General features: G+C 53.5%; 1 protein-coding gene across 1 annotated transcript; it reads right to left on the reverse strand.

The window, feature by feature from the left end:
- Positions 1 to 723: 723 nt before the first annotated feature.
- SLC13A2 (solute carrier family 13 member 2) lies at positions 724 to 25,155 on the reverse strand. The gene is made up of 12 exons (XM_036408568.2): positions 24,982 to 25,155; positions 9,054 to 9,182; positions 8,159 to 8,295; positions 7,841 to 8,046; positions 7,102 to 7,282; positions 6,866 to 6,988; positions 4,504 to 4,722; positions 4,177 to 4,265; positions 3,785 to 3,906; positions 2,533 to 2,694; positions 1,770 to 1,907; positions 724 to 1,267 (listed from the first exon to the last, which is right to left on the reverse strand). The coding sequence occupies exons 1-12, from the start codon at positions 25,081 to 25,083 to the stop codon at positions 1,109 to 1,111; spliced, it is 1,767 nt and encodes a 588-aa protein (XP_036264461.1). The 5' UTR covers positions 25,084 to 25,155; the 3' UTR covers positions 724 to 1,108.
- Positions 25,156 to 25,813: the final 658 nt, after the last annotated feature.

Genomic DNA, 25,813 nt, shown 5'->3' on the forward strand with positions numbered 1-25,813 from the left:
AGAGAGACAAAGCTCAGGGTTCCTGAAGGCGGAGGCAGCGAGGGTGGGGGGTGGGGGGTGGAGGGGAGCGGGGGAGGCAGAGCGGGGGAGGCAGAGGGTTGCCGGGTCCTGCACTCTGAAGGCCGTGCCAGTTTTGAACCTGCTGCTGCGGGGAGCCTCGCCTGCATCCTCGCTGCCAGGTCGGTGAGGGTCCGGCTCTGCGGGCACTCAGCGCGGTCAGCCTGCCTCCCCTGGCCTAGCGGGACTGGTTTTTCCGGCTGGAGGAAGGGTCGGTGAGGAATTGGCAGGGGCAGAGGGTTTTATGTAAATGCCCAGGGAGTGCTCTGGGAACCGGAGGCCGGTTTTCCCAAAGGCACGCAGCGACTGGCAGCTCCCAATTAGCCAGGCCCGGTGATGTCAGTGCTGCTTTCCTGGGTGGCTGCGCCCACTCCGATCGGCCTTGGCAGGGGTCCTCGGACATTCCCTTCTCTCTAGGGTGGCAAGGGTGGCAGGGGGGGGGGGCTGCCATACAGGACAAAGGCAAGCTCCCTTCCGACCATAATTCCTAACCTAGGGCCTGAGCCATGTGGCGGACCGGCCCTGGAAAGAGCCGTGAAAAACCATCCCAGACTCTACTGAAAAAGACTTTAATGTACCTCGTCTCCAAGCCCTTCCCCTGAGCGGGAGAGGCTGGGGCATGCTGGGCTGGTCCCAGAGGCTGTACCCATGGCCACCCACCCTTGCGTTTCAATAAATACAGTATAAAGGGGTCTGGTCACCCATCCGGCTGGGGAGACCAAGATCTGGCGTGCTAGAAAGGGCACGTTACGTTATTTGTGAACTCACCTACATGCACGGCTGAGCACACACACCTAAGATCATAGGCACGCACACACACACACCCCCTCTCAGACATCCTCACGTGACACAGAGACGTACATACCATCTACACATTTTCTTCAGACACACAGGATTGAGTGCACACGCACATCCCTCAGGGACACACGAGGTAATGTGCACACGCATGCCATCCTCGCATTGTCTGGCTTGGAGCCTGGGTGTCTCCTCCCCACCCAGAGGAGTCAGGATGGCTTGGGTCTTCCCGGTGTTGGCCAGCTTGTGCCCTGGTCTAGGGGCTGGGCATGGTGGCGTTCTTCAGGCAGTGGGTTGCGTTGGTGATGGCCCAGGAAGGGAAGGTGTCCAGGCTGAAGATGGGGTAGCTCCAGGTGTTGATGGCCAGCATGATGACCAGCACGCCCATGATGTTGAGCAGGAATCCCGCCCGGACCTGGGTGGCAGAGAATCGGGGTGAGTGAGCAGCTGCTGGGCGGGGCCAGCACGCACCCCTTCGGTGCCCACGGGCGCCCAGACGCTGTCACTAGCAGACCTCCCTCTTGGGAAGTCCTTCCTTGTGTCTAACCTGCAGCACCAGGCAGCGCCCTTGCCTCTGGCTTTACTCCCAGGGCTCAGGGGAAACGGAAGCTCCTCACGAGCTTCCCTGATCCTGGGCCTCGTCCGCTCGGAGTCCATCTCCCCGCGAGAGGCTGCTCGGCACCTTGGAACCTTCCCTACATCCCTCACCCCTTTATCTTCCTCTCACACGGCTTGGGCCTGGCAGGGCCTAAAGATGCTCGAGCTGGGGGTCATATCCCAACCTCCCTGTGTCCCCCACCCGAGACAAGGTCCATTCTCAGCTGAGTCTCCGGGCCTGCTAGCTATTTGGTAGTCCACTGAGATGGGAAGACGGAGCAGAAAGGGGTGCCAAGACCTTTGGGGGCCCTGCCACTCACCATGTCAGACACTTTGATTCCTCCAAAAGAGAAGACGATGGCATTGGGTGGGGTGGCCACCGGCAGCATGAAGGCCAGGGAGGCGGCCAGAGTGCAAGGGAGCATGACATAGAGAGGGTGGAGGCAGATGACCTTAGCCTGGAGGGGGAGACAGCGGGCTGAGTTGATGGCAGTCCCCTTCCCAGGGGGAAGGTGTGGCTCCCAATACACCTGCTCCCCACCTTTGAGAAATAATCCCCACCCCCACCCCCAACACATACTCTGGGTGTGAACCCACCACTTCTGCCAGAAGGTACTGGGTGACCTGGAAAGGGCCCCTTGACCTCTCTGGAGGGAATGACTGTGTGGCCCTGCCCTGTGGGGTGTGGTGAGGGGAGGGGCCCATAAAACAGATCTCAAAGGGGCCTCGAGTATCTTCAAAGGCTGTGGGAAGGGGCTGGGGACGCTCCGGGGAGCAATTTTACCCCGTCACCTCAGGAATGGCCAGAGCAGGGGCTGGGCTGGGGAGCTGGGGGAGGCCGCCAGTGAGCCCCATCAAGATACTCAAGGGGTGACGTCACCAGGGATGGGATGAGTCAGGGGCCGGGGGCCTTTGGAGCCCAAGGTAGCTGGAGAGCCCCGGGAAGCGTGGAAGCTCAGAGGTCCCCTCCCGGAAATGAGAGGAGCTGCAGGCAGGTCATTGAGACTCACAGGCGGGGCCCTGTGTGGGGGGAGGGGGACAGGTGGGATGCCTGGAGGAGGCGTGTCTGCCGGGCCGACTCACCATGGAGGCCAGGATGGGCAGGAAGAGTGTGGTGGTGGCCACGTTGCTGGTGCACTCGGTGAAGGTGGCCACTAGGAGGCAGAGGATAAAGGCAATGGCGGGAGGCGACACACTCTGCAGTGGGGTCAGCTTGTCCCCCAGCCACTCAGACAGGCCTGATTCCTGTGGGCAGAAGAGGGTGGTGTGAGAGAGGTTGGGCTGCCTGGGGTCCCCGAGTCCCCTGCTGAGGTTCTGGGAAGGTCACCTTCCTGTTCATACCTCTCTAGATTCTTCAAAATCAAGAGCAGCTTGGGAGGGAAGAACCAGCTAGAACCCAGGGGCCCCCTCTCCTGCTCTTGAAGAACAGTTGGGTGTGGGGAGAAGGGTCAGATGAGAAGCTAAGAAAGGGGGCCCAAGGGTCTTCTTTGGAAACCTGGGGCTTGTGGGAGTAAAGACTTCTCCCGACCTCTCTCGGCTCACACAGCTGCTCAAGGAGGGAGAGTGGGGACGGGGAAGAGGCTGGGAAGAGGCTGACAGGCGGGTGGGGACTGTCCACAGGGTCAGAAGAGCTCCAAGGTCTTGTCCCGCCCACTGTGATGCTAGGTTGTGAGCCAACACTGCCTACCGAGCACCCAGCACCCAGCACCGAACTTGGCACAGCTGATAAACGCTTGACGGATGAACTAACCTTAGACTTAGGCGTCTGCAGCACCAATCCCTGACCCAGGGATTGTGCAGCGCATGAGCTTATTGGGAACACTGAGGCCCAGGTGTGCACGTTCAGGGATTTCTCTCTTGGATGGAGGCTCTGAGAATGATGCCCTTGTCTCCAGAGCCTGGTTGGGTGTGATTACAGCGCCCCCTGGTGGTTATAGCAGGCTAACCCTGTCAACCCCAAGCCAACAACTCCCAGATGCTAAAGACATATTCTCTGTCTAGAAGGGGTGAGGAGGTGGAGTGTGTGTGTGTGTGTGTGTGTGTGTGTGTAGGGGTGGGGAGGGTGGTCTCGGAGAACAGTCCCTGCCCACGAGTGAAATCTGCCTCCCCTTTGGCTTTGAGAACCCAAGTGGGGAAAGGTCCCTTTGGCTTGTTTCTTCCGCCTCTTTTACAATAGATGACACTCTAACCTCTCTCCAGCAGCTGCGAGGCTTGGCCATCAGGGGGCGCCTAAGCAGGGATCAAGTCTCCCCTCTGAGGGACTGAAGCACGGCCCCTCTTTCCCTGCCACAGGGTCTCCCTCAAACAGGCTGGGAAAAGGGCAGGGGTTTCTCACCTCACTGCCCTTGGCCAGGGCAAAGCCACCACCCAGCAGGAAAACGATATTCCAGGGCATTTTCTCATTCACTGTCTTCCAGTTGAGGAGGGCAGGAGGGGCCTTTAGCTTCCCCGGCTTTCCTACTCCCCAGGCAGAAGAGGATGGGTCAGCGGGAGTCAACAGGCCTTCCCTCTCTTCCACGTGGGGCCTCCTCCATGGGTTCCTCTCAGAGCTTAATGCGTGCGGGAGGGGGATCCCAACTTTGTCCCCGAGTCCCTGTGTCCTTGATAAGTCACACCAAACTCTCAGGGCTTTGTCTAATCCTGCCAAATAGGGTCTAAGAGGCACAGTTTATGCCGGAAGGCAGGGGCTGCCCGGAGGCCCTTCCCTGGCCCGGTCCAGGTGCTTACCTGGCTTCTCAGTCAGCCCTGGGATGCTGGAGGGCACGATGAACATTATGACGCTGATGAAGATGGCCACTGTCCCATCAGACACCACGCTACGGGGGAGGGGGGGCAGGGAGGGCAGGCTTAGTGGCTCGGGGCTGCTCAGGGATGTAGGGGGAGGAGGTGACGGAGAGGAGCCCCTCCCACCGAAGGGCCAACCCCTTCTGACAAGTGTCCTCTCCCCCACCCTCCAGGGTTCCCTTCTGCTCTGCTCTTGGGGCCCTGCTCCCTTCCCTCCTCCTTTAGCTAGGTGAGCCCCTTAAGTACTCCCCTCCCCCCCAGAATGCTCACCTTACCCCCTTGGCATCGGGAAAAGCCAGGTTGCCCCAACCGAGGAAGAAGCCTGGCTCTCGGGTGAACCAGAGCACGACCAGGAGGACAAAGAGAAAAGTGACAGCTATTTCCGCGAAGGTCATGGGGCCCAGCCGCCTGTGCTCCGTTTGGATGACTCGGAAGGCTGCCTGCTGTTGACCTCGTGCCTCTTCGCCCATGCCAAAGTTCTTCCGGAAGCTGCAGGGAGAGGGGCGGGGCAGCTCATGAGGGCCTTGCACCGGGTAGGGGTTGGGGGGGGAACAAGGACCTCTGAGTGCCTGTGATGGGAAGGCTGAGGCCATCCCAGAGGCCTTCTTTGTTACACGAAGGCTCCGAATCCACCCGTTTCTGGAAGAAGAGCAGAAGCCTTGGGGAGGGGGTCATGAGGAAGAGACGAGGTTGGAGTTGGGGGGGCCCCCATGCTTAGCCCGGCTCCATTTGCCCCACTGACCCCCTGTCCCTCTCTTGAGCCACGCCCTCCCTTGCCCAGAGTGAAGAGGTCCTAGAGGCATGGACCCTATGTCTCCTTCTGGCTCTGACTCACTGCTCCCCTCCTCCAACAACTTTTCAGGAAGTCCTCCCCTCCCTCTCCGACCAGGTTCTGGGCATCCTCTGCCAGTCTGAGCCCCACTCTGATTGTCCCCTGAGGCACAATTTCTGTAGGCCGCTTCCCTACTTCATGTTCACTCTTCACTTCTCACTTGGGCAAATCCCAACTTCCTCAAGGGCAAGGACCATGTTTCACACATAGTTGAATTCCCCCATGGTGCCTGGCACTTTGACTATCATTTTGCCTGTACTAGCCCCCAACCTCAATCCATTCTCCTCACCCATGCCCATGAGATTTTTCCAAAGTACAGCAACAAGGCTTTGGGCAGGAAGAGCAAATAACGCATGCCATAGTACCACTCATATCACCACTTTTCTCCTGTACTCAGAGCAGACATGACTAATCACAGACTCTTCCTACCAAGCCCTAGCAAGGTCTCACAGTGTTTTCAACTCAGAACGCTAATGACTACAAGTAACGGAGGGTTGTTAGTAAGAATAAAACCTATTCACTACTCAGCGTCAAGGACAAGGTCCTAACTCTTTATATGGCACACAAAATCATCCAAAATCCTACTCCCACTTATTCTCTAACTTCATCTCCTGGTATTCCTATTTGTTCTTTTTTAAAAATATATTATTTGTTATTAATTTCAGAAAGGAAGGGAGAAAGATAGAAACATCAATGATGAGAGAGAATCACTGATTGGCTGCCTTCTGCACATCCCCTACTTTGGGGGGGGAGGGGCGGGCGGGAATCGAGCCCGCAACCCGGGCATGTGCCCATGGCCGAAATAGAACCTGGGACCCTTTACTCCGCAGGCTAACAGTGTACTCACTGAGCCAAACCGGCTAGGGCTTCCGATTTGTTCTTTAGGGTTCACTCACACTGAGCTAGAGTTCTCCCAAACGTGGCAAGTTCTTTTTTGCCTCTGTGCATTGGTACAAGGTGCCTGGGCTGCCTTTATTCCATTCTCTACCTGGATGACTTCTAGTTTTACAAGATTCAGTTCTGACACCGTCTCCTCCAGGAGCCTCTGGAATCCCCATTCACCTGGGCTGTTGCTCCCACAGCACCTGGCTTCCCTATGTCATGGCCCCACCACACCATCACCCACCAGAGGGTGAGCTCCAAGGACAGGGACTGCCTTCCGTGTTTAGTATTCTCAGTGCCTAGCACAGGGCCGGGAATCCAGTTGGGGTAGGACAAATTCCCAGCGTGTTCTCACTCAGCACTTACCAAAGGACTGTGGAGGGTTGTTGTGGAAAGGGACCTGGCCTGGCCATGAGACCTGGTTTTCAATCCCAGCACTGACAAATCTAGTTGTGTACCTCTTTCCTCAAGCCTCAGTTTACTCATCTGCGAAATGATAATGATACTCTTGGGCTGAAACCGGTTTGGCTCAGTGCATAGAGTGTTGGTCTGCGGACTGGAAGGTCCCAGGTTCGATTGCTGTCAAGAGCATGTACCATGGTTGCGAGCACATCCCCAGTGGGGGGTGTGCAAGAGGCAGCTGATCGATGTTTCTCTCTCATCAATGTTTCTAACTCTCTATCCTTCTCCTTTTTTCTCTGTAAAAAAATCATTAAAATATATATATTTAAAAATAATACTCTTGGGCCAGTTCATTACCTCACATGGGGGTGGGGAGTTGCCAAGTGCACAGAGGGGCCTTGGGAGGGAGAGACCTTCTCACTGAGATGGTGATTTGGTCATCTCCACAATGGCTATCTGGGTACCCAGGGGATAAGGGCAGGGCCTAGGGCCTCTCTCACCCATTCTGCCACTTACTTGAACCCCAGGAAGAGGAACTGAAGCCACACCCAGGCAAACAGCAGCAAGATGATCATGGCGGGGAAGGCAAAACCGAACCAGGAGGCAAAATTCACCACATTGCCGTTGTCGGGGAAGATCCTGAAGAGGGGATGGATGCAGTTGCTGAGTGACAGTGCCTGGCGACCATCAGGTCTCCTCCTCCCGCCCCCCTCCCACGGGGAGTGCAGACGCCCCATCTGTCAGGCACTCACGAGTTGATCTGGCCCTGCAGCACCAGGTTGGGTGTGGTGCCAGTCAGTGTGGCTATGCCCCCGATGCTGGCCGAGTAGCACACACACAGGCTCATGCCCTGGGAAAAGCGGATCTGTTCCTCGGTCTTCTGTGCCTTTGGCTCCAAAGGGCCAGGTGGGACAGGGTGGACCTGCCCATTATCTGGGAACAAGGGAGAGCTCAGGTTGGAGAGTGGGTGCAGGTCAGCTCCGGGGATCTGGCTGGAGCGCTGTGGTCCCTGGGGTGCTGGTAGGATGCCTTGTCAGTGAGCAGCCCCGATTCCTCTAGGAGCTGAGGCTGTCTCTAGGCCTGCGAGGGCTCAGCATTCCCTGGAGTCTCCGGTTAGGATGACCTCAGACACCATTGGGCCCAATCTCTCTCTCTCTCTCTCTCTCTCTCAGCTGAGGCATAGAAAAGGGCACAGGATTGTCCAAACCACACAGGAAGAATGGACCCTGAACCCCTCACAGCCCACGCAGACTCCAGCTCTCTGGTTGCCAGGGTGACCTGACATCTTGGTTTTCCCAGGACGGCGAGGGTTCCCATGGGACTCTGTTTGAAAACCAGGAAAATCCCAGGAAATCCAGGACAAGTTGGCTACCACACTTGCCTCCCTCTTTCCCTAAAAGACCCAAGACGACCAGCCCTAGGAAGGGGTGTCCCTCAGACCCTCCCAGCGAGTGGAAGGGTTGGAGCAAGGTCCAGCCTCATCTTCCTCACCAACGGTGGTCCCTTCCTTCGGGGGGCTTTTCTCCTGAAGTTCGAAGGTGGGGTTGTCCCTGCCCTCCTCGACGTCCTTGCCCGCGGGCGCCTTGTGCAGCTGCTCCAGGACGGCCTGCGCGATGGGCACCATCATGGCCGTGGTGGCCGTGTTGCTGATCCACATGGACAGGAAGGCGGTGACCAACATGAAGCCCAGCATCAGCCTAGGGACGGACAGACAGACAGACATACTCGTGTTCCGGGGCCCCGGCAGGGATTGGATGCCCAGAAGGCCACTGGCCTTGGGTTCTCCTGCCCTGGCTTGTGGGAACTCACAGAGCAGGCCGCACCCCGATGATGAGGAGCACGCCGAGCGCGATGCGCTTGTGCAGATTCCAATGCTCAACGGCAATGGCCACCAGCAGCCCCCCGATGAACAGGATGTTGGTGTCGTTGAAGTACTCGACGCAGACCTGGGAGGCAGGGACAGCTGAGAGGCGGGAAGACCCTGGGGCCTCCTACGGCGCCCCTGGGCTTCCAGGGCACGGCCGCTGACATCCCCACAAACCGAAGTTGGTTCCTGGGCTCTTGGAACCAAATGGAAGTGGTCTTTGGATTCGGCATTATGTAATATTAACCAGGTTCCTCTCCTCCTGCCAAACTCATTCTTTCTCCCCGCAGGAGTGATTGGGAGGGAGATCATCCAGCCCGAGTCCGCTCGCGTTTGCAGCCACGGACCGGGAGGTGATAATTTAGCGTTGTTTCCAGAAACCAGAGCAGTGGTTCGTGGAATTTGCTAGAAATGAAATGCTAGGCCCTGCCCCAGATAGAATGAGTCAGAGACTCTGGGGTGGGCCCTGTGTTTTCACTAGCCCTCCAGTTGAAGGACACTCACGTTTAAGGGCCGCTGAACTAGAGGAGTCAAGCTCTTCAGCTGGACTTCAAGGCCCCTCTCCCTCGGTCACCAGGCCTTTCCACCTCCCTGGCTTAAACCTAACCCCCCCTCACCCCGTTTTGAATTAACTCTCGACACCAGCCCTGCACTTGGCACTTCTAGAATGTCCGGCCCACTTGCCTTCTAGCTGACTCCTCTCTCAGTACTCTGACCTGCAGAGCAGAGACAGGGTGCCTCTGGGCTCTGCCTATGGTAAGGCCTCCTGGGTCAGGAGCATCCTAGAGTAGACCTCTTCCTTCCCGGAAACCCTCCTTCCTGTGGATGGGGGAGGCTTACCTTGGAGGCATCCATTATGCCCATCATGGGGAAAAGGAAGAGGGGGAAGAGGGCGGTGACAGCCAGGGGCAGGGCCTCGACACACCAGAAGAGCGCCATGATGATGATGGTGTAGGCACAGTAGGTTTGCTGTGGGTGGGAAGAGAATGGCAGAGTTTTAGAAGGGGGCAGGCCTGGACCCCAAAATTGTCACCTCCTGCCCCCGCAGAAGACAGGCTATTTGTAAGGGCGTAGAGAGAGCCACAGACACTGATTTTTGAGCCTAACATCCCATTTCAAAATGGAAATAAAAACCAAAACAAGGCACTCATCACTTTGACCTTGGGGAGGGCCTGGTGAGGCCCCACCCAGCCCAGGGGACTGTGGAGGGCCCAGGTGAGGAGCCCTAGATGAGATGGGGGCTGCCAGACTGGGGCCAGGAGAGTGTGGATTCTGCCTGGTACCCAGGCTCTGACAAAGAACGGATTTATTTGTATGATGATTTAATTAGCATTTGTTCTCTCTGGTAGGAGGTAAGCTTTGTGAGGACAGAGTCACTTTTGTGGCATCCAGATCCTTCGAGCTCAAGACCCAGCAGGCTTCAGAGCAAATCTATTCTTGTTTTTGTCTGCTTGTTTTTGTTAATCCTCACCCAATGATATTTTTTAGGGAGAGTGGAAGAGAGAAAGACAGAGAAACATCAACATGAGAGAAACACATCGATTGGTTGCCTGCTGCATGAGCCCTGACCTGGGCCCCGGGCCAGGGCGGAGCCTGCAGTTGAGGTATGTGCATTTGACTGAAATCGAACCCAGGATCCTTTGGTCTGCAGGGCGACACGCTATCCACTGAGCCAAACTGGCTAAAGCGAGCAAATCTATTCTTAATAAACGAATCATTGGAGAGTTTGAGGAATGGCTGTCTCCTTCCTAGCCATCCTGGCATGATCACTGCACTGCACAACTCTAGGAGGCGCCATTCACATTTTGTAGAACATGTGAGAGCCCCACCCCATCCCTGCTTTGTGCTGAGTCCTAGGCGTGTGAGTCTTTGGGTACCAGAGGCTCTCCTTCACGTGACGAGGCTCCAAGTCTAGAGAGGTCTGGCCTCAGGCCTGGAGCAGGAATGGAAGTCAGTCAACTCCCAATGTCAGAGCCGTCCCCGCCCCCTCTCCCCACACACACTCATTGGCAGAGCCTCTTTGCAGGGCTGGAAGGGAAGGCAGGGGAATCATTAGCCAGAAGGAAGTCTGCGGGAGCCGGGTGCAGAGAACGGTTCCCACATCCCAGCCTCCTCAGGGGCACCTGCCAATTCTTTGCCAAAGGAAAGGGCTGTACGCGGGGCTACGGGCCTCTCCTCTCTTGCCTGTCTCAATTGCCCTTCCTTCTTGTTTTCTCCACCTGCTACAGGCTGCGCTCACCCCTTTGTACCTCATGCCCTCAGTACCCTGAAGCTTGGGTTTGGGGTGGGCCCCGGGGAGGGGGAGGAAGAAGAAGCTGCTATTTATGGAGCATTTTTTAGGAACTGGTTGTTTGTTTGTTTGTTTGTTTGTTGAATATATTTTATTGATTTTTTACAGAGAGGAAGGGAGAGAGAGAGTCAGAAACATCGACGAGAGAGAAACATCGAGCAGCTGCCTCCCGCACACCCCCCACTGGGAATGTGTCCGCAACTAAGGCACATGCCTTTGACCAGAATCGAACCCGGGGACCTTTCAGTCCGCAGGCCCACGCTCTATCCACTGAGCCAAACGTGTTAGGGTAGGAGCTGGTTGTGTTTGTGTTGTTGCATAAACTCAAACAGCAGTTAGGGTGGGTGTGGTGGCCCCCGTTAGAGACGGGCTTGAGAGGGTAAGTGGCTTGCTCAGGCCCGCAGAACACGGGAGTGGCAGAGGCGGAGGCGGCATGGGACCGGGCCAGGTGTCTGGACTGCAGAACTCCAAGAGTTCTCTCTCCCATCGCCCGCGTAACGGGCTCCCGGAGCGGGACCGCGCTCGGCCCTGCTGGAGAGCCACGTCTGTGCGATGCCGGCCTCACTTTCTTTCCAGTAAGCCTCCACCACCTCTCCTTACCCCAGACAAGGACTCCTGGACTCCAGGGGTGGGGCCACCTTGACCCTTGACCAGAGACCCACTCCTCCCCCAGCAGGAGGCTGATTCTGCTGAAGCTGCAGTTTCCTCAACCATTTTTTCACCTGCAAAGATTGTCCCGGCCAGCTACTCATCCCCCCCTTGGGCTAAGGGCAGGCCAGCCCCTCTGGTCCTTGGGGACCCCAAAGAGGAGGGTCGGGGGAGAACATCACTGCTGAGTCAGAAGGAAGCTCCGCTAATCACGACAGCAGGAGAACGCTGAGGACCACCTTGTGCCAAGCACTGTGCTGTGCTTCAAATATTTTGTTGTTGTTGTTAAACCTTTGATTTTTTTTTAAAGGGAGAGAAATTAACTAATATTTTGGAGAGGGAGAGTCAGAGACATCGATGTGAGAGAGACACATCAATTGGCTGCCTCCCGCACATGTTTGACCAGGGTTGGGGATATGTCTGCCACCAAGGTACATGCCTCTGACCAGAATCAAACCCATCAGAGACCCTTCAGTCCACAAGCTGAAGCTCTATGCACTAAACTAGGGGTGTCGAACTCAATCAGAGAAGGGGCCAAAATCTAAAATCCAGCCTAAATCGCGGGCCGAATGGTTTACTGAACAGTCATAAACTGTCATTGTGATGGAAACGTAGCGGAGTGCAGTGATGACAGCGCAGTGCGGGCCACATTGCAAGGCCTGGTGGGACGGATTTGGCCCGAGGGCCTTGTGTTTGACACATGTGCACTAAACCAAACCAGCTAGGGCGCTTCGGATGTTTCTAATCGCATTTAGTTGCTCTGTGAGGCAATGACTATTGTTCCCATTTCACAGATAACAAACAAACGCACAACTACATTAAGTAAATGTCTCGAAGTCACACAAGTACATGGAGAAGCCAGGCCATCTGGCTCTTGAGCCCCAGCTTTTACCTTCTACCCTGCACTGGATCCCTTGCATTTGAAGGGTGTGTCCAGCTTCAGGCTCCCTGTGGCCACTTGGGTGCATTTGCTCTTTGCACAGTGGGGCCTGCTATTTCCTGTCGCCTGGCTCTGGGCAGGTCCCTTCGCTTCTGAGAACCCATTTCCGCACTCCAAAGGGAGCTGCTAATAGTCAAACCAGCCCCTGTGAGCTCCAGGGTGTTCAATCTATGGCCCCTTTACCCCATTACAATGTCTCTGTGACCCTCTCTATGCCTGTCTGTCTGTCTCTGGACCAAAACCCAAAACAGGGCTCACAGTTCTATCCAGGAGCCTTCCTTGGCCAGGGGCCTGTGGCTCCAGGTCCCCCTCCCATCTTCCTGGGGAGTCTGTCCAGCTGTAGCCTCAGGACTTGCTGACCTGCTCCTCCTGGTTCATGGGGATCTTCACTGGGGCGTGGAATTCCAAAAATCCGTAAAGTTCGATCGGAAAACGATTTTACTTTTCTGCTAACATCTAACTAAGGTTATGAATGTAGCAACACAACCGTACAACTGCTGTGAATGGCGCCGCCGGTGATTTTGTCCCAGAGGTTTGACTGGCAGTTAGCTCTCAGATAGCCACACCAACCAGTTGCCACGGCTATCTCAAAGTAGTGTTGACATCCATCGCTACTTTGAAATTATGGTAGTTCTGACGCCAACGCTAGATCTGATTCCATGCAGTCATGACGAGGCACCTACATTTCTGAATTGCAATGAGTTATTTTCCTATCGTGATAACTGGGTTTCAAGCATATCGCTTTCCTTTGTAACCTGCGCGTTTCAGAGCAATCTCCTGAGAGAGGCCCACAGCTGTCACCGACAACCAAAGGCAGTCGTGGCTCAGAAATGGGTTGGAATCCCCGAGGAGAGAAAGGAATTACCTCCTACTAACCCCTGTGGCCACCCTGAATCACCTTGGGAGTTTTCTAACCTTCCAGGCCCACCCCGGTGTAAGAGGGAGCAGGGGCCTCTGTAAGTTCCAGGAATGCAGAGGGGAGACAGGACAGAGCGGGAGCAGAGGTTACAGTGACCTGCAGAGCCAGGGCGGTGCTTTACACACATTTTCTCGCTTATTGGTTGGACCTTCGAGCACTGGGGTGTGAGGTCAGGGAGCTGTTTGTGTTCCAAGTCAGGCGCCAGCTCCTTGGGTCCCCACTGAGGAGAGCGCCCTGGGGATCCTTTTCCCGGGGTCCCGCGTGTGTCCTATGTCAAGGTCAATATCCACACTGTTTGAGAACTTGGGAATCAAACCTGTTCATCAGAATCTCCTTCAATAACCCCCCCCCCTCCAGGTCTCCAGTCCTGCTGGACCTGTGCCTCAGTGCTCCCTTTTACTTCTCTCCAGCTTTGGGCCGCCAGCCTGGTCTGAGCCTCAGCATCTCTCACCAGGACCCCAGCAGAAGACTCCTTGTTCACCTCCTCGTTTCCCCCTCGCCCTTGAAATCTCTTCCTGCTTCGGTCAGAGTGATCTTCAGGCGCACATCTGTTCAATCCACTGTCAACTTCCCAGCCAACATTCACACACTCACCTCAATGCAGCTCATATCCCTTCAGGGCTTCCTGCTGCTCTGAGGAGAAGTTCAGGGCTAGTCTGTACCTCTCCTCCTTGTTCTTTTTTGCTGCAGCCACATTGGCCCTCTTCCAGCTCCTCAAATGCTTCGTTGTCCCTGTAGCCACACGACCTTGGGGCGTACTTTCCTCTCTTCCCGCCCACTTCGCCCAGCGGATGTCTACTCCGTTTTGAAATCTCAAATATTTCTTTTGAAGGAAGCCTCTATGGCTTCCAGGCGGGGGTAGGGACAACATAGTTTTACACCCTAAGCCCCTGTACCTCCTCTGCACAGCACTCATCACCATCTGTAAGGCAACATTGAGTTTCATGAATTTCTTGATTACCATCAGTCTTTGTCCTCAGACCATCCTCCCCAGGGAGCAGGGTCCAGGCCTGTATCTGGTACCTCAGGAGGGTGCCTGCCATCCAGTTGGAAATGAAACTCTGAATGAATGAGTGTTGGACACTAGAGGTATAGGCATGGTCAGGCCCAGCCCTGGCCCTCGGGGAGTCTGAGTGTGAGTTGGCCCATAGGGCCGTGGCATGGGGGCGGCCCTGCAAAGCCAACGGGGGACAGAAGAAATAAACCCTCCCGCCCAACATGCACACCCTTACCTCAACGCAGCTCCTATCCCTTCAGAGTTTCCCGCTGAACATTTAGTTTCACAAATTTCTTGATTGCTATCAAGAAATGTCTGCTCAGAGGGCTGACGGCTTGCTTCTTTTGTAAAGGGAAACACAGGTCAGAGTTCAGAGAACCTGCTTTACTGCTGTGTGTCCTTGGGCAGGTTACTCAACTCCTCTCAGCCTTTTTCTTTTTCTTTTTTGATACAAGCAGCACTGAGCATTCCCAGCTGTACACACATGTATCTCTTTTATGAGGTTTCCTTATCAACAAATCAGAGACACGCCCACTTTGCTGGGTTATTATTATAAGGGATGAGGGATGTGACGATGTGGCGATAAGCTGAAAAGGACTGTGGATGGCAGTGCGCAGGTGGCAGGGTTGGCATCGGGACAGACAAGAGTTCTTGGGCTTCTGGGAAACCAGGGTGAGTGCAAGAGGTACACATGAAGATGAGGGTGCCGGGGAATCCAGGGCAGACTCTGGACCCTAGGTGTGGGCAAGGTGTGGGCTATGCGGGCATTACGGCCTTTACCCATTAGGGTGCAGAGCGGCCTGCGGCTGTTGGGCAGCAGCAAATATGCCCGCAGTCTCAGAGGTGTCAATCACCAGGCTTACTTCTCCTGGTGATTGAAGGTTAACCCGGGGGTGGGGATGGGCTAGCACAGAGCGGGCCACTCCCACTGCTCCTCGGCCCCTGGCAAGTAGGGGTGTTGCTGGCAGCAAGCACTGCTGGGTCTAGGGAGTGAGGCGAGGCATTGAGTGGCAGCCTGCCAAGCATCATTGCAAAGGAGAGACCAGAGAGTGGGATGTAGGAGAAGGGGCCATTTCCCTCCCTCCTCCTCGGCGGAGGAAGGCCTCCTGAGAGGAGACACCGAGGGGGCACTGAGGGATAAATAGGATAAATAGGGATAAATAGTGAGTGGGGAAACGGTGTTGGGGGTGAGAAGTAAGCACAGAGGGAACAGAATGAGGCATAAAAGATCAAGATGAATTCTCAGAAGGGTAGAATGCTTGGGAAGATCCTTGCCTGCCCTGGGAGGGATCAAGGACTTCATCAAGAAGATGGGGGTGGAAAAGGGAGGCCCTTAAAGGTTTTAAGCAGAGAGAGTAATGCGGTTGGGTTAGTGTTTCTATTAAAAGATTAAACTGATGCTATCATATGTGACTTAAAAAATATGTGTACAAATATATATATATATACACACACTTCTTAGAATAATGTTTTTAAACTCTTAGAATAATGTTTTTTAAATTTAAATATATTTTTTATTGATTTCAGAGAGGAAGGAAGAGGGAAAGATATATAGAATCATCAACGATGAGAGAGAATAACTGATCGGTTGCCTCCTGCACACCCCCTACTGGGGATTGGGCCCGCATCCCAGGCACGTGCCCCTGACCAGAACTGAACCCAGGACCTTTCAGCCCACAGGCCGACACTCTATCCACTGAGCCAAACCGGGTAGGGCTAGAATAATGTTTTTAAATGCATTAAATAAAATGCATAGTGCCCTGGCCAGTGTGGCTCAGTTGGTTTGAGTGTTGTCCCATGCACCAAAAAGTTGTAGGTTCGATCCTGGTTGGGGCACCTACAGGAGACAACCAATCAATGTGTGTCTCTCTCTCCCTTTCTATCTCTAAAAATCAAATTAAAAAATAAATAAAATACATAGGCTTATAAAGAAACCAACTATATTGAAATACAGTGATTAAAATATGAAAAAAATGAATAAGATAGTGATATATATGTGACTTCTTCTTAGCTAATAAGACCATCACTGGCTAGCAGCTACTGTAATTGCAAAGTTATGATGAACGTAAACAATATTTCAAACAACAGCTCTAATGGGATGTAAAAATATTTGTGATCTCTACTTTACTGGTGGCAAAGTCAAAACTGTCATTCTACTATTGTGATTTGTTGTCTGCATTCATAACAGAAGGAAATGCTATATTTTCTTTAGAGGTATTGACAATAAAATGTAATTTTTGCCATCCAAGTCCACAGATATCCTGAGTTATCCCCACAGATCCCCATGGGTGTGGAGTCCCCACTCTGGAGCACAGACACCATGCTGGTCACCGGGACTGCCCGCAGAGAGGGCACTGGGGCAGAGGGTGGGAGGGGGCCACTCCACTTCCCTTTTTTATATGCTGTGCATGTAGTGCCTAAATCAATCAACCATGGAAAGATGAAAATAAGGAGCTCACACCTGCTATAGCATGGCAGATGGATCAGAAGACTCAGGCTGGGAGGCGTGGAGGCCACAGGAGGTAGTGTTAGGGAGTCCCAGGGATAGATGACAGGGGCTCAGAGCAGTGAGGCAATGGAGGTGGAGAAAGAGGATGGACTCTAGAGATGTTAGGAGTTGGAAGACAAATGTTTGGGAGGTGGCTGATGAGTTGGGAGGAGGAATACACGCAGGGCCTGACTTGGGTGTCCGAATGGCAGTAACCACAAGGAGAGAAGCCAGGCTGAAGAGACTTGGGGGAGGAGGTACAGAGTGGGCTAGAGGTGTGGGATACCCTTTCTAGGAATAATAGGCCCATGCCAAGTGCCTAAAACCTTTGAAAGGCTGAGATACAAAGGGAACAATGGCCAGTCCACATATAAAAATGCAACCTCTGCAGGAACCAGCCCAGGCAGCCCAACCACAGCCTCTACTGCAGTTGGCCCAGTCAGGACTAGCTCAGTGACCACCAGCTTCCTCCATTAAAAAAAAAAAATTATTGATTTTTTTATTTTTATTTTTATTTTTACAGAGAAGAAGGGAGAGGGATAGAGAGTCAGAAACATCGATGGGAGAGAAACATCGATCATATGCCTCCTACACACACACACACACACACACCCCGCTGGAGATGTGCCCACAACCAAGGTACATGTCCTTCACTGGAATCGAACCTAGGACACTCTATCCACTGAGCCAAACCAGCTAGGACCAGCTTCCCTCATTTTTGCCCTCCAGTCTCTACCCCCACTTCCAAGTCAGAACCAACCAGTGAAAGCCAAATATGCTCCCCTAACCAATGACATAGGATGGATGCCCTGCTTCTAGATAGCACCCCTCCCGGCTCCGCCCACCCCCCTGCCAACGCCTCTAATCAGGGAGTGCCAGAGGCCTTCCCCTTTTCCATCCTGAAGTGTCCCCAGCCCCTGCCTGCCTTTGAGACTCTGCCCAAAGCGAGTGATGGTGGCTGCCTCCCTTCCTATTCTCTGCCTGATCTCATTTGGGTTGTCTCGTTTATTACCCCAGCACCTTCACGGTTATGAATATGTCCTTGACCGAAATCGAACCTGGGACCTTTCAGTCCGCAGGCTGAAGCTCTATCCATTGAGCCAAACCAGTTTCGGCAATACCTTCTGCTCTAGGAGGCTGAAGGGAAACAATGGGGTTCTGAGTATCAGAGAAAACAGAGGTGGGGAGAGTCCTGACCTCACGGTCTGAGCTGGGGCCAGGCCTGCCTGCATCCACCAAAGAGCCACACAGCAGGCGGAGAGATGGTGAGCGAAGCATTCCCACACTCACTCCTCCGTGCACGTGAGCCTCACACAGCCCTGCACCTCACTGCTGGCTCCCATCCAGGAAGCTGTACAGTTGAAGATTCTTCCTGACCTCCACTTAGCAGGTGCCAAAAAGCAGGGACCCCATTTGGTAATTCTGGGGACAAAGTTCAAGTTGGGGAACTTTTTCTCTCTGTTCCAGGGATTCCCCTGGCCCAGGAAGCTGGCTTCTTCTTCTAATTCTACTCCCACGCACCCCAGAAGCCAGAAGGTTCGTCTACGCACAGTCCCAGTGCTGCCCGGGGACACACTGAGGGGCCACACCTCACCGTTCCGGTGGGAGTGACTAGGGACGCCTCACCTTCCGTTTCATAGGAATCACTGAGGACCACAGTGGCTCGTTTAAACAAAAGAAGTCATCTATTGCCGAAACTGGTTTGGCTCAATGGATAGAGCTTCGGCCTGCGGACTGAAAGGTCCCAGGTTCGATTTCGGTCAAGGACATGTACCTTCATTGCAGGCACATCCCTAGTAGGGGGTGTGCAAGAGGCAGCTGGTCGATGATTCTCTCTCGTCGATGTTTCTAACTCTCTATCTCTCTCTCTTCCTCTCTGTGAAAAATCAATAAAATATATTTTTTTTAAAAAGAAAAGAAGAAGAAGGAGAAGAAGAAGAAGAAGAAGAAGAAGAAGAAGAAGAAGAAGAAGAAGAAGAAGTCATCTTTGGAAAAGAAGCCAGGCATCTCTACAGGGCCCGAGACTCATTGTATTTTCCAGGGGCTAGACTTTCAGACAAGAGGCCACGGGCACAGGGAGTCATCCCAGGGCCAGGTACTCGATGCCCTCAGGTTACCGCCTTTCATCCTGACACTAGCTCCTCCGGGGTGAGCGGCTTGGACACGGTCACACGGCTGAGCATGCTGCAGAGTGGAGTTTGACCCACAGCTGCCCGGCACCCAAGCCCCCGTCTTGTTCCCTGGACTCTGCCTTCTCAGCCGAGAGCCAGGACGTTTCTAAAGATAGCGGCGGGGCTCAGAAGTGAGGTCCAAATTCCTCGCAGTCTTCCTGCCCACAGTGATCACCCGAGTCCTGAGTCTGTCTCTGGGGTTCAGGAACAGCTTGCAGGAGGGCAGTGGTCGGCAAACTCGTTAGTCAACAGAGCCAAATACCAAGAGTACAGCGATTGAAATTTCTTTTTTTTTTTTCCTTAAATATATTTTATTGATTTTATTTATTTATTTATTTATTTTAATATATATTTTATTGATTTTTTTACAGAGAGGAAGAGAGAGGGACAGAGAGATAGAAACATCGATGAGAGAGAGACATCGACCAGCTGCCTCCTGCACACCCCCCACCAGGGATGTGCCCGCAACCAATGTACTTGCCCTTGACTGGAATCGAACCTGCGACCTTTCAGTCCACTGACCGACGCTCTATCCACTGAGCCAAACCAGTTTTGGCACACAGAGAGGAACTGAGAGGGATAGAGTTAGAAATGTCGATGAGAATCATCGACCAGCTGCCTCTTGCACACCCCCCACCGGGGATGTGCCCACAACCAATGTACTTGCCCTTGACCGGAATCGAACCCGGACCACAGTGGCTCCTTTAAACAAAAGAAGTCCGCAGGCCGACGCTCTATCCACTGAGCCAAACCGGTTTTGGTGAAATTTCTTTTGAGAGCCAATTTTTTTTTAAGCTTAAACTTCTTCTAATACCACTTCTTCAAAATAGACTCGCCCAGGCCGTGGTATTTTGTGGGAGAGCCTCACTCAAGGGGCCCAAGAGCCGCATGTGGCTCACCAGTCGCAGTTTGCCGATCACGGCAGTAGGGCATTGTAGTCGCACAGGTTTCTGAGTGTGTGTGGGCGGGCACACATACTGGTTTTAGGAGTACAAGTGATTCAGATTAAGGAATTCCACCTATTGTTCTCACCGTAAACATAATATAGATTTTACCTGAGCTCTGTCCTGGCAGACAGTGTGCCCCTGGGAGACTATGTTCAGGTCCCCTTGGGTCCTGGGCGGCATTCCTATTTTTTATTTGAACTTGCCAGCTGATTGATCCCTGAGCAAATATTTACACCTCGTGGGTAAAGCCCTCGCTGCCTCCCCCAGCCTTGGAAGGCTGCCCTGGGCTGACCTCTCCCCACCTCTCTAACCGGAACTCAAGCCCCTGAGGCCCCGGTGCCACAGTGGCCCTGTTTATCCTCCACCTCCCAAGCTCAGCCCTGGCCTCAGGCCTTGGCATGTTTTTTGCCCAGAGCAGTGCTTGGTTGGCTGTTCCTTGCCATTCTGGTCTTCTTGCAAATATCACCACCCAGGAGGCCTTCCTTGACCATTCCATCTATAGCAGTCCCTCCCGAGGCACAGTCACCGCCTGCTGCATGGTTTTCACAGCATAGACAGTATATGCTTTTTAAAAATATATATAATTTATTGATTTTTTACTTAGAGGAAGAGAGAGGGATAGAGAATTAGAAACATCCATGAGAGAGAATCATCGATTGGCTGCCTCTTGCACACCACCAAGGTACATGCCCTTGACCGGAATCGAACGTGAGACCTTTCAAGTCCGCAGGCTGACGCTCTATCCACTCTTTCCACTCCCGCTCCCTACCACCAAACCTAAACAGTGCCTATCACAGAGTATGTGTTTCTTAGGAAGCAAATGAATGGATGAATGAATGGATGAATGGATGGATGGATGGATGGATGGATGTAGGATTTCTGGCAGACTGATGGTGCTTCTTCCCTCTGCTTGTAGGTTCGGAAGAAGGCCTCAGATGGTGAGCATTTCAAGGATTCTGTAGCGATTCCTCTAGCACACCTACTAGTTCCAGCCCCTGCACCTGTGTTCCTGCAGTCCCTCCACTGGCCTCCCCTCCACAGATGCCCCTGACTGTTGGAATCTCACTCCGTCTCCAAGGCCCAACTCCAATGCCACCTGCCTCGATCCTCCCTTGCTCAGCTGGAAGGACTTTCTCTCTCCTCTGAGCTCCAGCCTTCTGCTCCACCTCTGTGTAAACACGGGCTCCTCGGCACCCCGAGGGCGGGAGCTGTCTGCATTCCTTTCTGGAAAACTGCAGTGCAGATCAGGAGCTCAACAGACACCCCGACTGGCCAACAGAGGGCGGTTTGGCTGACAGCTGGATGGATGTGAGGGCAGATGGCTCAAAGCATGACTCACAGCAGGGCCATCCCCAAGATCAGGTTCCCGTCCACATAGTGCCTTTCTCTAGCTGGGACTTTAGGCAAATCACTTTGCTACTCTGGGCCTAAATTTGCACGTCGGTAAAAATGGAACCAGTAGTAGTAACTTCATTGTAACTCGGAGGTTATTTTGAGAAATAGATGGATTAGTGCTTTGAAGTGCTTGGCACGGTGACTAGCATACAAAAAGAACCCTCCATAGATACACTGTTATTCTATGGACACAGGTCTGAGCCCAGTCCGGAACTCCTTCTTCCCAGGTCAGCGGCCAGGGGCATGGAGGCAAGCTCGGGCCTCACCACAGGGAGCAGGGATGCAGTAGGAATTCAGGAGAGGGCTCTCTTTGTCCTCATTCATTCATTCATTCACCTGACAGTTATTTGTTGAGCACGTACTATGTGCCGGGCACTGGGGATTCTGTATGGAAAAAGACTAAGTCCCTGTCCTCATGAAGCCTGCATTCTAGTATAGGAGGCCAGAGATAAACAAATAAAAGATAAATAAAAATGAACAAATGCATCATTTCAGGCAGTGAAAGTCCTATCAATAAAATCACAGCATTTTTTTTTTTTTTTCCAAAACCGGTTTGGCTCAGTGGATAGAGTGTCTGCCTGCAGACTGAAAGGTCCCAGGTTCAATTCCCGTCAAAGGCATGTACCTTGGTTGCGGGCACATCCCCAGTACGGGGTGTGCAGGAGGCAGCTGATCGATGTTTCTCTCTCATCGATGTTTCTAACTCTCTATCCCTCTTTCTTCCTCTCTGTAAATAATCAATAAAATATATATTTCAAAAATCTTTTTTTTAAAAAAATCACAGCATGTTTGTAATAAAGAGTGAGTGGGTGTGGTCCGAGAAGGCTTTTCTGAGGAGGTGGATTTGAGCTCAAACCTAAGGAATGAGAAGGAGGCATTTGGGAGAAGAACATTCCAGGCAGGGAGAGGAGCAAGGTGAGGAGCAAGAGAAAGCTGGTGGTGGGGCTGGCGCAATGTGGACAGGAGGTAGGACATCGGCCTGGGGACCAAGAGGTCTGCAGGGGTGGAGCCCAGGGACTCGGGGCTGCCGTAGAGGGCTTGGAATTTAAGTTGGATGGAAAGCCTGTAAGGGGTGTTAAGCAGAGTAGCGATGATCTTACATTTTGAAAAGACCCGGCAGTGGAATGAAGAATGGTCTGGGGAGGGGTGAGAACAGGTGAGGAGCGATGGTGACCCAAATGACAGAGAAGGCAGTGGGAAGTGACCGCATTCAAAGTATTTTTGAGTCAGCAGGACCGGTTGGTGCATGTGGAAATGACAGAAAGAGAGGAATCAGGAATGGCTCCCAGGTAGAGTTTGAGTCTCCATGGATGAGTGAGGCTGCAGGAGGAGCCAGCTGGGAAAGATGGGCGTGAGGGTTTTGTTTTGGACGTGTGAAGGGTGTGCTGCGGAAGAGAGAAGATTCGGGTGGAAGTGTGTAATGTAAACCGGATAACACAGGTTTCCAGGTTAGGGCTGGGGTGACAGATTGGGGAATCATCAGCATAGAGTCAATTATTAAAGCCGGAGACAGCACAGGACCACCTGAGAGAGGGTATTCGAATAGGGAGGAGGAGCCAGGAAAGTGGCTGGGTGAGGAGGAGAACCAGGAGAGGGTGTCACCAAAGCCAAAAGAGGAGAGCATTGCTAAGAGGGGTGACCAGCGGTGACAAATGCTGCTGGGGGTTGAGGAGGGCGAGCATGGACAGGACTTTGGAGACATGGAAACTGGCGGGGACCTAACAAGAGCTCTCGGGTGGGGAGCCTCGGAGGCTGGAGCTGTCTTAGGAGAGGCGTATGCAGGGCAAACAGTCTCTGAGGCCTTCTCCGTGGGAGAGGGAAGACAGAGGAGGCATATGTAGAGGGGATGTAGGGCCCAAGGAGTGTTTGCTTGTTTTTTTTTCTTCTTTTCAAGATATATATATATATTTTAGTTGATTTCAGAGAGGAAGAGAGAGCATAGAAACATCAATGATGGATTGGCTACTTCCTAAGTCCATAACCCAGGCATGTGCCCTGATGGGGAATCGAACCATGGCCTCCTGATTCATAGGTTGACGCTCAACCACTGAGCCACACTGGCCGGAGGTCTGCTTTTTTTTTTTTTTTTTTTTTTTTAAGATGCGAGATATTACAGCCCGTGTGTATGCTAATGGGAGAGATCAGGCAGAGAAGGGGGAACTTGAGGTAGGAGAGAGACAGGGTAATTACATGAGCAAAGTCCTAGAGGGGCTGGCTCCACAGATAGGACGGGGACAGTTTGAGTCGGGACGGGGAGGCGGCAGGGCTGGGCGCAGCACCGGGAAGACAGAGGCTCCTGGCTCGTTGCACTCCCATCAGGAAGCCTGGCTTTTCTACTGACCCAGGCTTTCCTGTGTGACCTGGGGCGAGTGACCGAACCTTTCTGGGCTGTGCTTTCCTGGGGGTAAAGTGAGAATCCCAGGTCCAGTCCGTCCTCTCTCCCGGGGTTCACACACTTGGCCCAGCCTGTCTGAAAGCCCATCTGATGGGTTCCCAGTACAGAGATGCCACTGACTTTGGCCTGAGACCAGGGTCATCTCGAAGGTCAGCCAAGCCTTGTCACTTAGCAAGTGTCAGGGCCCAGGGGTTGTGCCCTCTTAACCCCAGTCTCCCGCCCCTTTGGAACGGCGTGAATCAAAAGCCTGCCTCGCCAGCTGCAGTGGTTTCAGTGATTGAGCGTCGACCTATGAACCAGGAGGTCACAGTTCGAATCGTGATCAGGGCACGTGCCCGGGTTGCGGGCTCGGTCCTTGGTATGGGGTTCGCAGGAGGCAGCCAATCAATGATTCTCTCTCATCATTGATGTTTCTATCTCTCCCTCTCCCTTCCTCTCTGAAACCAATAAAAATATGTATTTTTTAAAAGCCTGCCTCAGTTTCCCTATCTGTGACAAAAGGAAGCCAGTGGCTCCATGGGCAGTCCTGGGGCTATTGTCCCAGCCTCCGGGAGGCAGTGGGGAGAGAGAAGGTAACACAGGCTTTGGAACTAGTTCACACCCCAGCTGTGCCACCTTTTTAAAAATATATATATATATATATTTTTTTTTTTTTTTTTTTACAGAGAGGAAGGGAGAGGGATAGAGAGCTAGAAACATCGATGAGAGAGAAACATCGATCAGCTGCCTCCTGCACACTCCCTACCGGGGATGTGCCCCCAACCAACGTACATGCCCTTGACGGGAATCGAACCTGGGACCTTTCAGTCCGCAGGCCAGCGCTCTATCCACTGAGCCAAACCGGTTTCGGCTCCTGCCACTTTTTAATTGTGTGGCCTGCTCTGGGGAAAGGTTTACTGTGACGCTTGAGTTCCAGGCCCTTGTCCCCAAGCCCTGTGCTAATTTTAGGTTTACAGTTTTGTGTTCTTTTACATATAAGAGCCCTCTCCACCTCACCCCTCCGAGTGCATAATGTCTGGGGTTCGGGGAGGCAGGGAGCAGTGGCACCTCCCCCTCTACCCAGAGTATCTATGATGCCCATTGGCAAGGTCCCAGCCTCCTCCCCAGCAGACTTAGCCCTTAGGCTCACAGGTGAGCGCCTGCTCTTTCTGTTTGTGTTCTTCATGGCACACACTGCCCGAGGCCGGCTTCATCCCACTCCCTTTCCATCCCCTCCAGCAGCCAGTCCTGCTCAGTGGCCACGAAGCTTATCCAGGGCAGGGTGGGCACACTGTAGACAGAGAGCCCCACCTGCTTCCGCCTGCATCTCTTTCACTGACCTGGCTTCCTGGCTCCCGAGGAAGGAGATGCCAAATGCACCTAAGCAATCTACCTTGGGCCCGAACTCCTGGTGCCCAGCAAAAGCCCCCTTTGACCTTTTAGCCCTCATCCCTCGGGAGGACCAGGAGATGGTGGCCTCATTTCCAGGCTAGGAGAGTCAGTAGGTTAAGCTGGTCTTAAGGATCCCCAACCTGGGCCCAAACAGTCCCTCTCCTGCCCCCCAAAAGCTTCTGTGTGCCCAGAGCCCCACGTCCTTACCTTGGCGGGGATGAGGATGGGCAGAGGCAGCAGGATAATGGGCAGGATGTACACAAACAGGTAGAAGCGATAGGCCCACGGGCCCTGCCACCAGGTGGCCATGGTGTGGACCCTGGAGTGCTGCTGGAGCCAGGGGAATCCAGGGAACTGAAGAACTGACTGAGCAGGTAGCTGGCCGGGGCAGGCTTATATAAAGCCCGGGGAGTGTTAACCATTGACCCACCCTGGCAATCAGAGTGTTTTTGGAGTCCGGGGGTGAGAGTAAGGAGGAGGGACTTGCAGGAGGTATAAAGATCAGGAAGACTTTGCGAGGAAAGGGAGGAGGGTGAGATCAAGGAGTAAAAGCTTCAGGTTCTTTCAAGGAGTGAGGCCCAGAGTTAACCCCTTCTGTGCGTGCCAGCTGGGAGGAGCTGGGAAAGGAAGGGTGCCTGGGAGGCTGCCCGGCTGGCCTCCGGAGGGGAAGTCCCAGAGCCGTCTCCCCAGCCCAACCTTCCCTTCCTCCTTCTAGTCCCCAAAGCCAGGTTGTCCGAGAACTGTTTATCCAGGGCCATGATTAGGGCAGCATTCCTCTAAAGAGGCCCTGCCCTCTAGGAGTTTCCAGTCTCAGACTGCAGGAAGCCCAGGCCCGCAGCAAGCCGTCCTCTTCCTGCCAGGTGTCTAGGAAAAACAGGCCTGACTGTCTCTTACTCATGTTGTGATGTTGGGCCACTGACTTAACTTCTCAGCACAGCCACTTCCTTGTTCTGCGGTAATATCTTCCTATTCTGAGGTTCAGATTAGGCAAGATATGGTGTGTTGAGCCTTGATATGTGGTAGGTATACAATAAAGGTT

The sequence above is a fragment of the Pipistrellus kuhlii genome, unplaced genomic scaffold (assembly GCF_014108245.1).
Source record: "Pipistrellus kuhlii isolate mPipKuh1 unplaced genomic scaffold, mPipKuh1.p scaffold_m20_p_39, whole genome shotgun sequence".
Taxonomy (NCBI): domain Eukaryota; kingdom Metazoa; phylum Chordata; class Mammalia; order Chiroptera; family Vespertilionidae; genus Pipistrellus; species Pipistrellus kuhlii.

Excerpts from the sequence above, each read along its gene's own strand:
- SLC13A2 (XM_036408568.2), bottom strand. The coding sequence starts at position 25,083 with ATGGCCACCTGGTGGCAGGGCCCGTGGGCCTATCGCTTCTACCTGTTT. Across the intron at positions 6,989-7,101 it reads CTGCAGGGCCAGATCAACTC|GATCTTCCCCGACAACGGCA; the intron begins GTGAGTGCCTGA and ends TCCCCTCTTCAG. Across the intron at positions 4,266-4,503 it reads CCCGATGCCAAGGGGGTAAG|CGTGGTGTCTGATGGGACAG; the intron begins GTGAGCATTCTG and ends CCTCCCCCGTAG.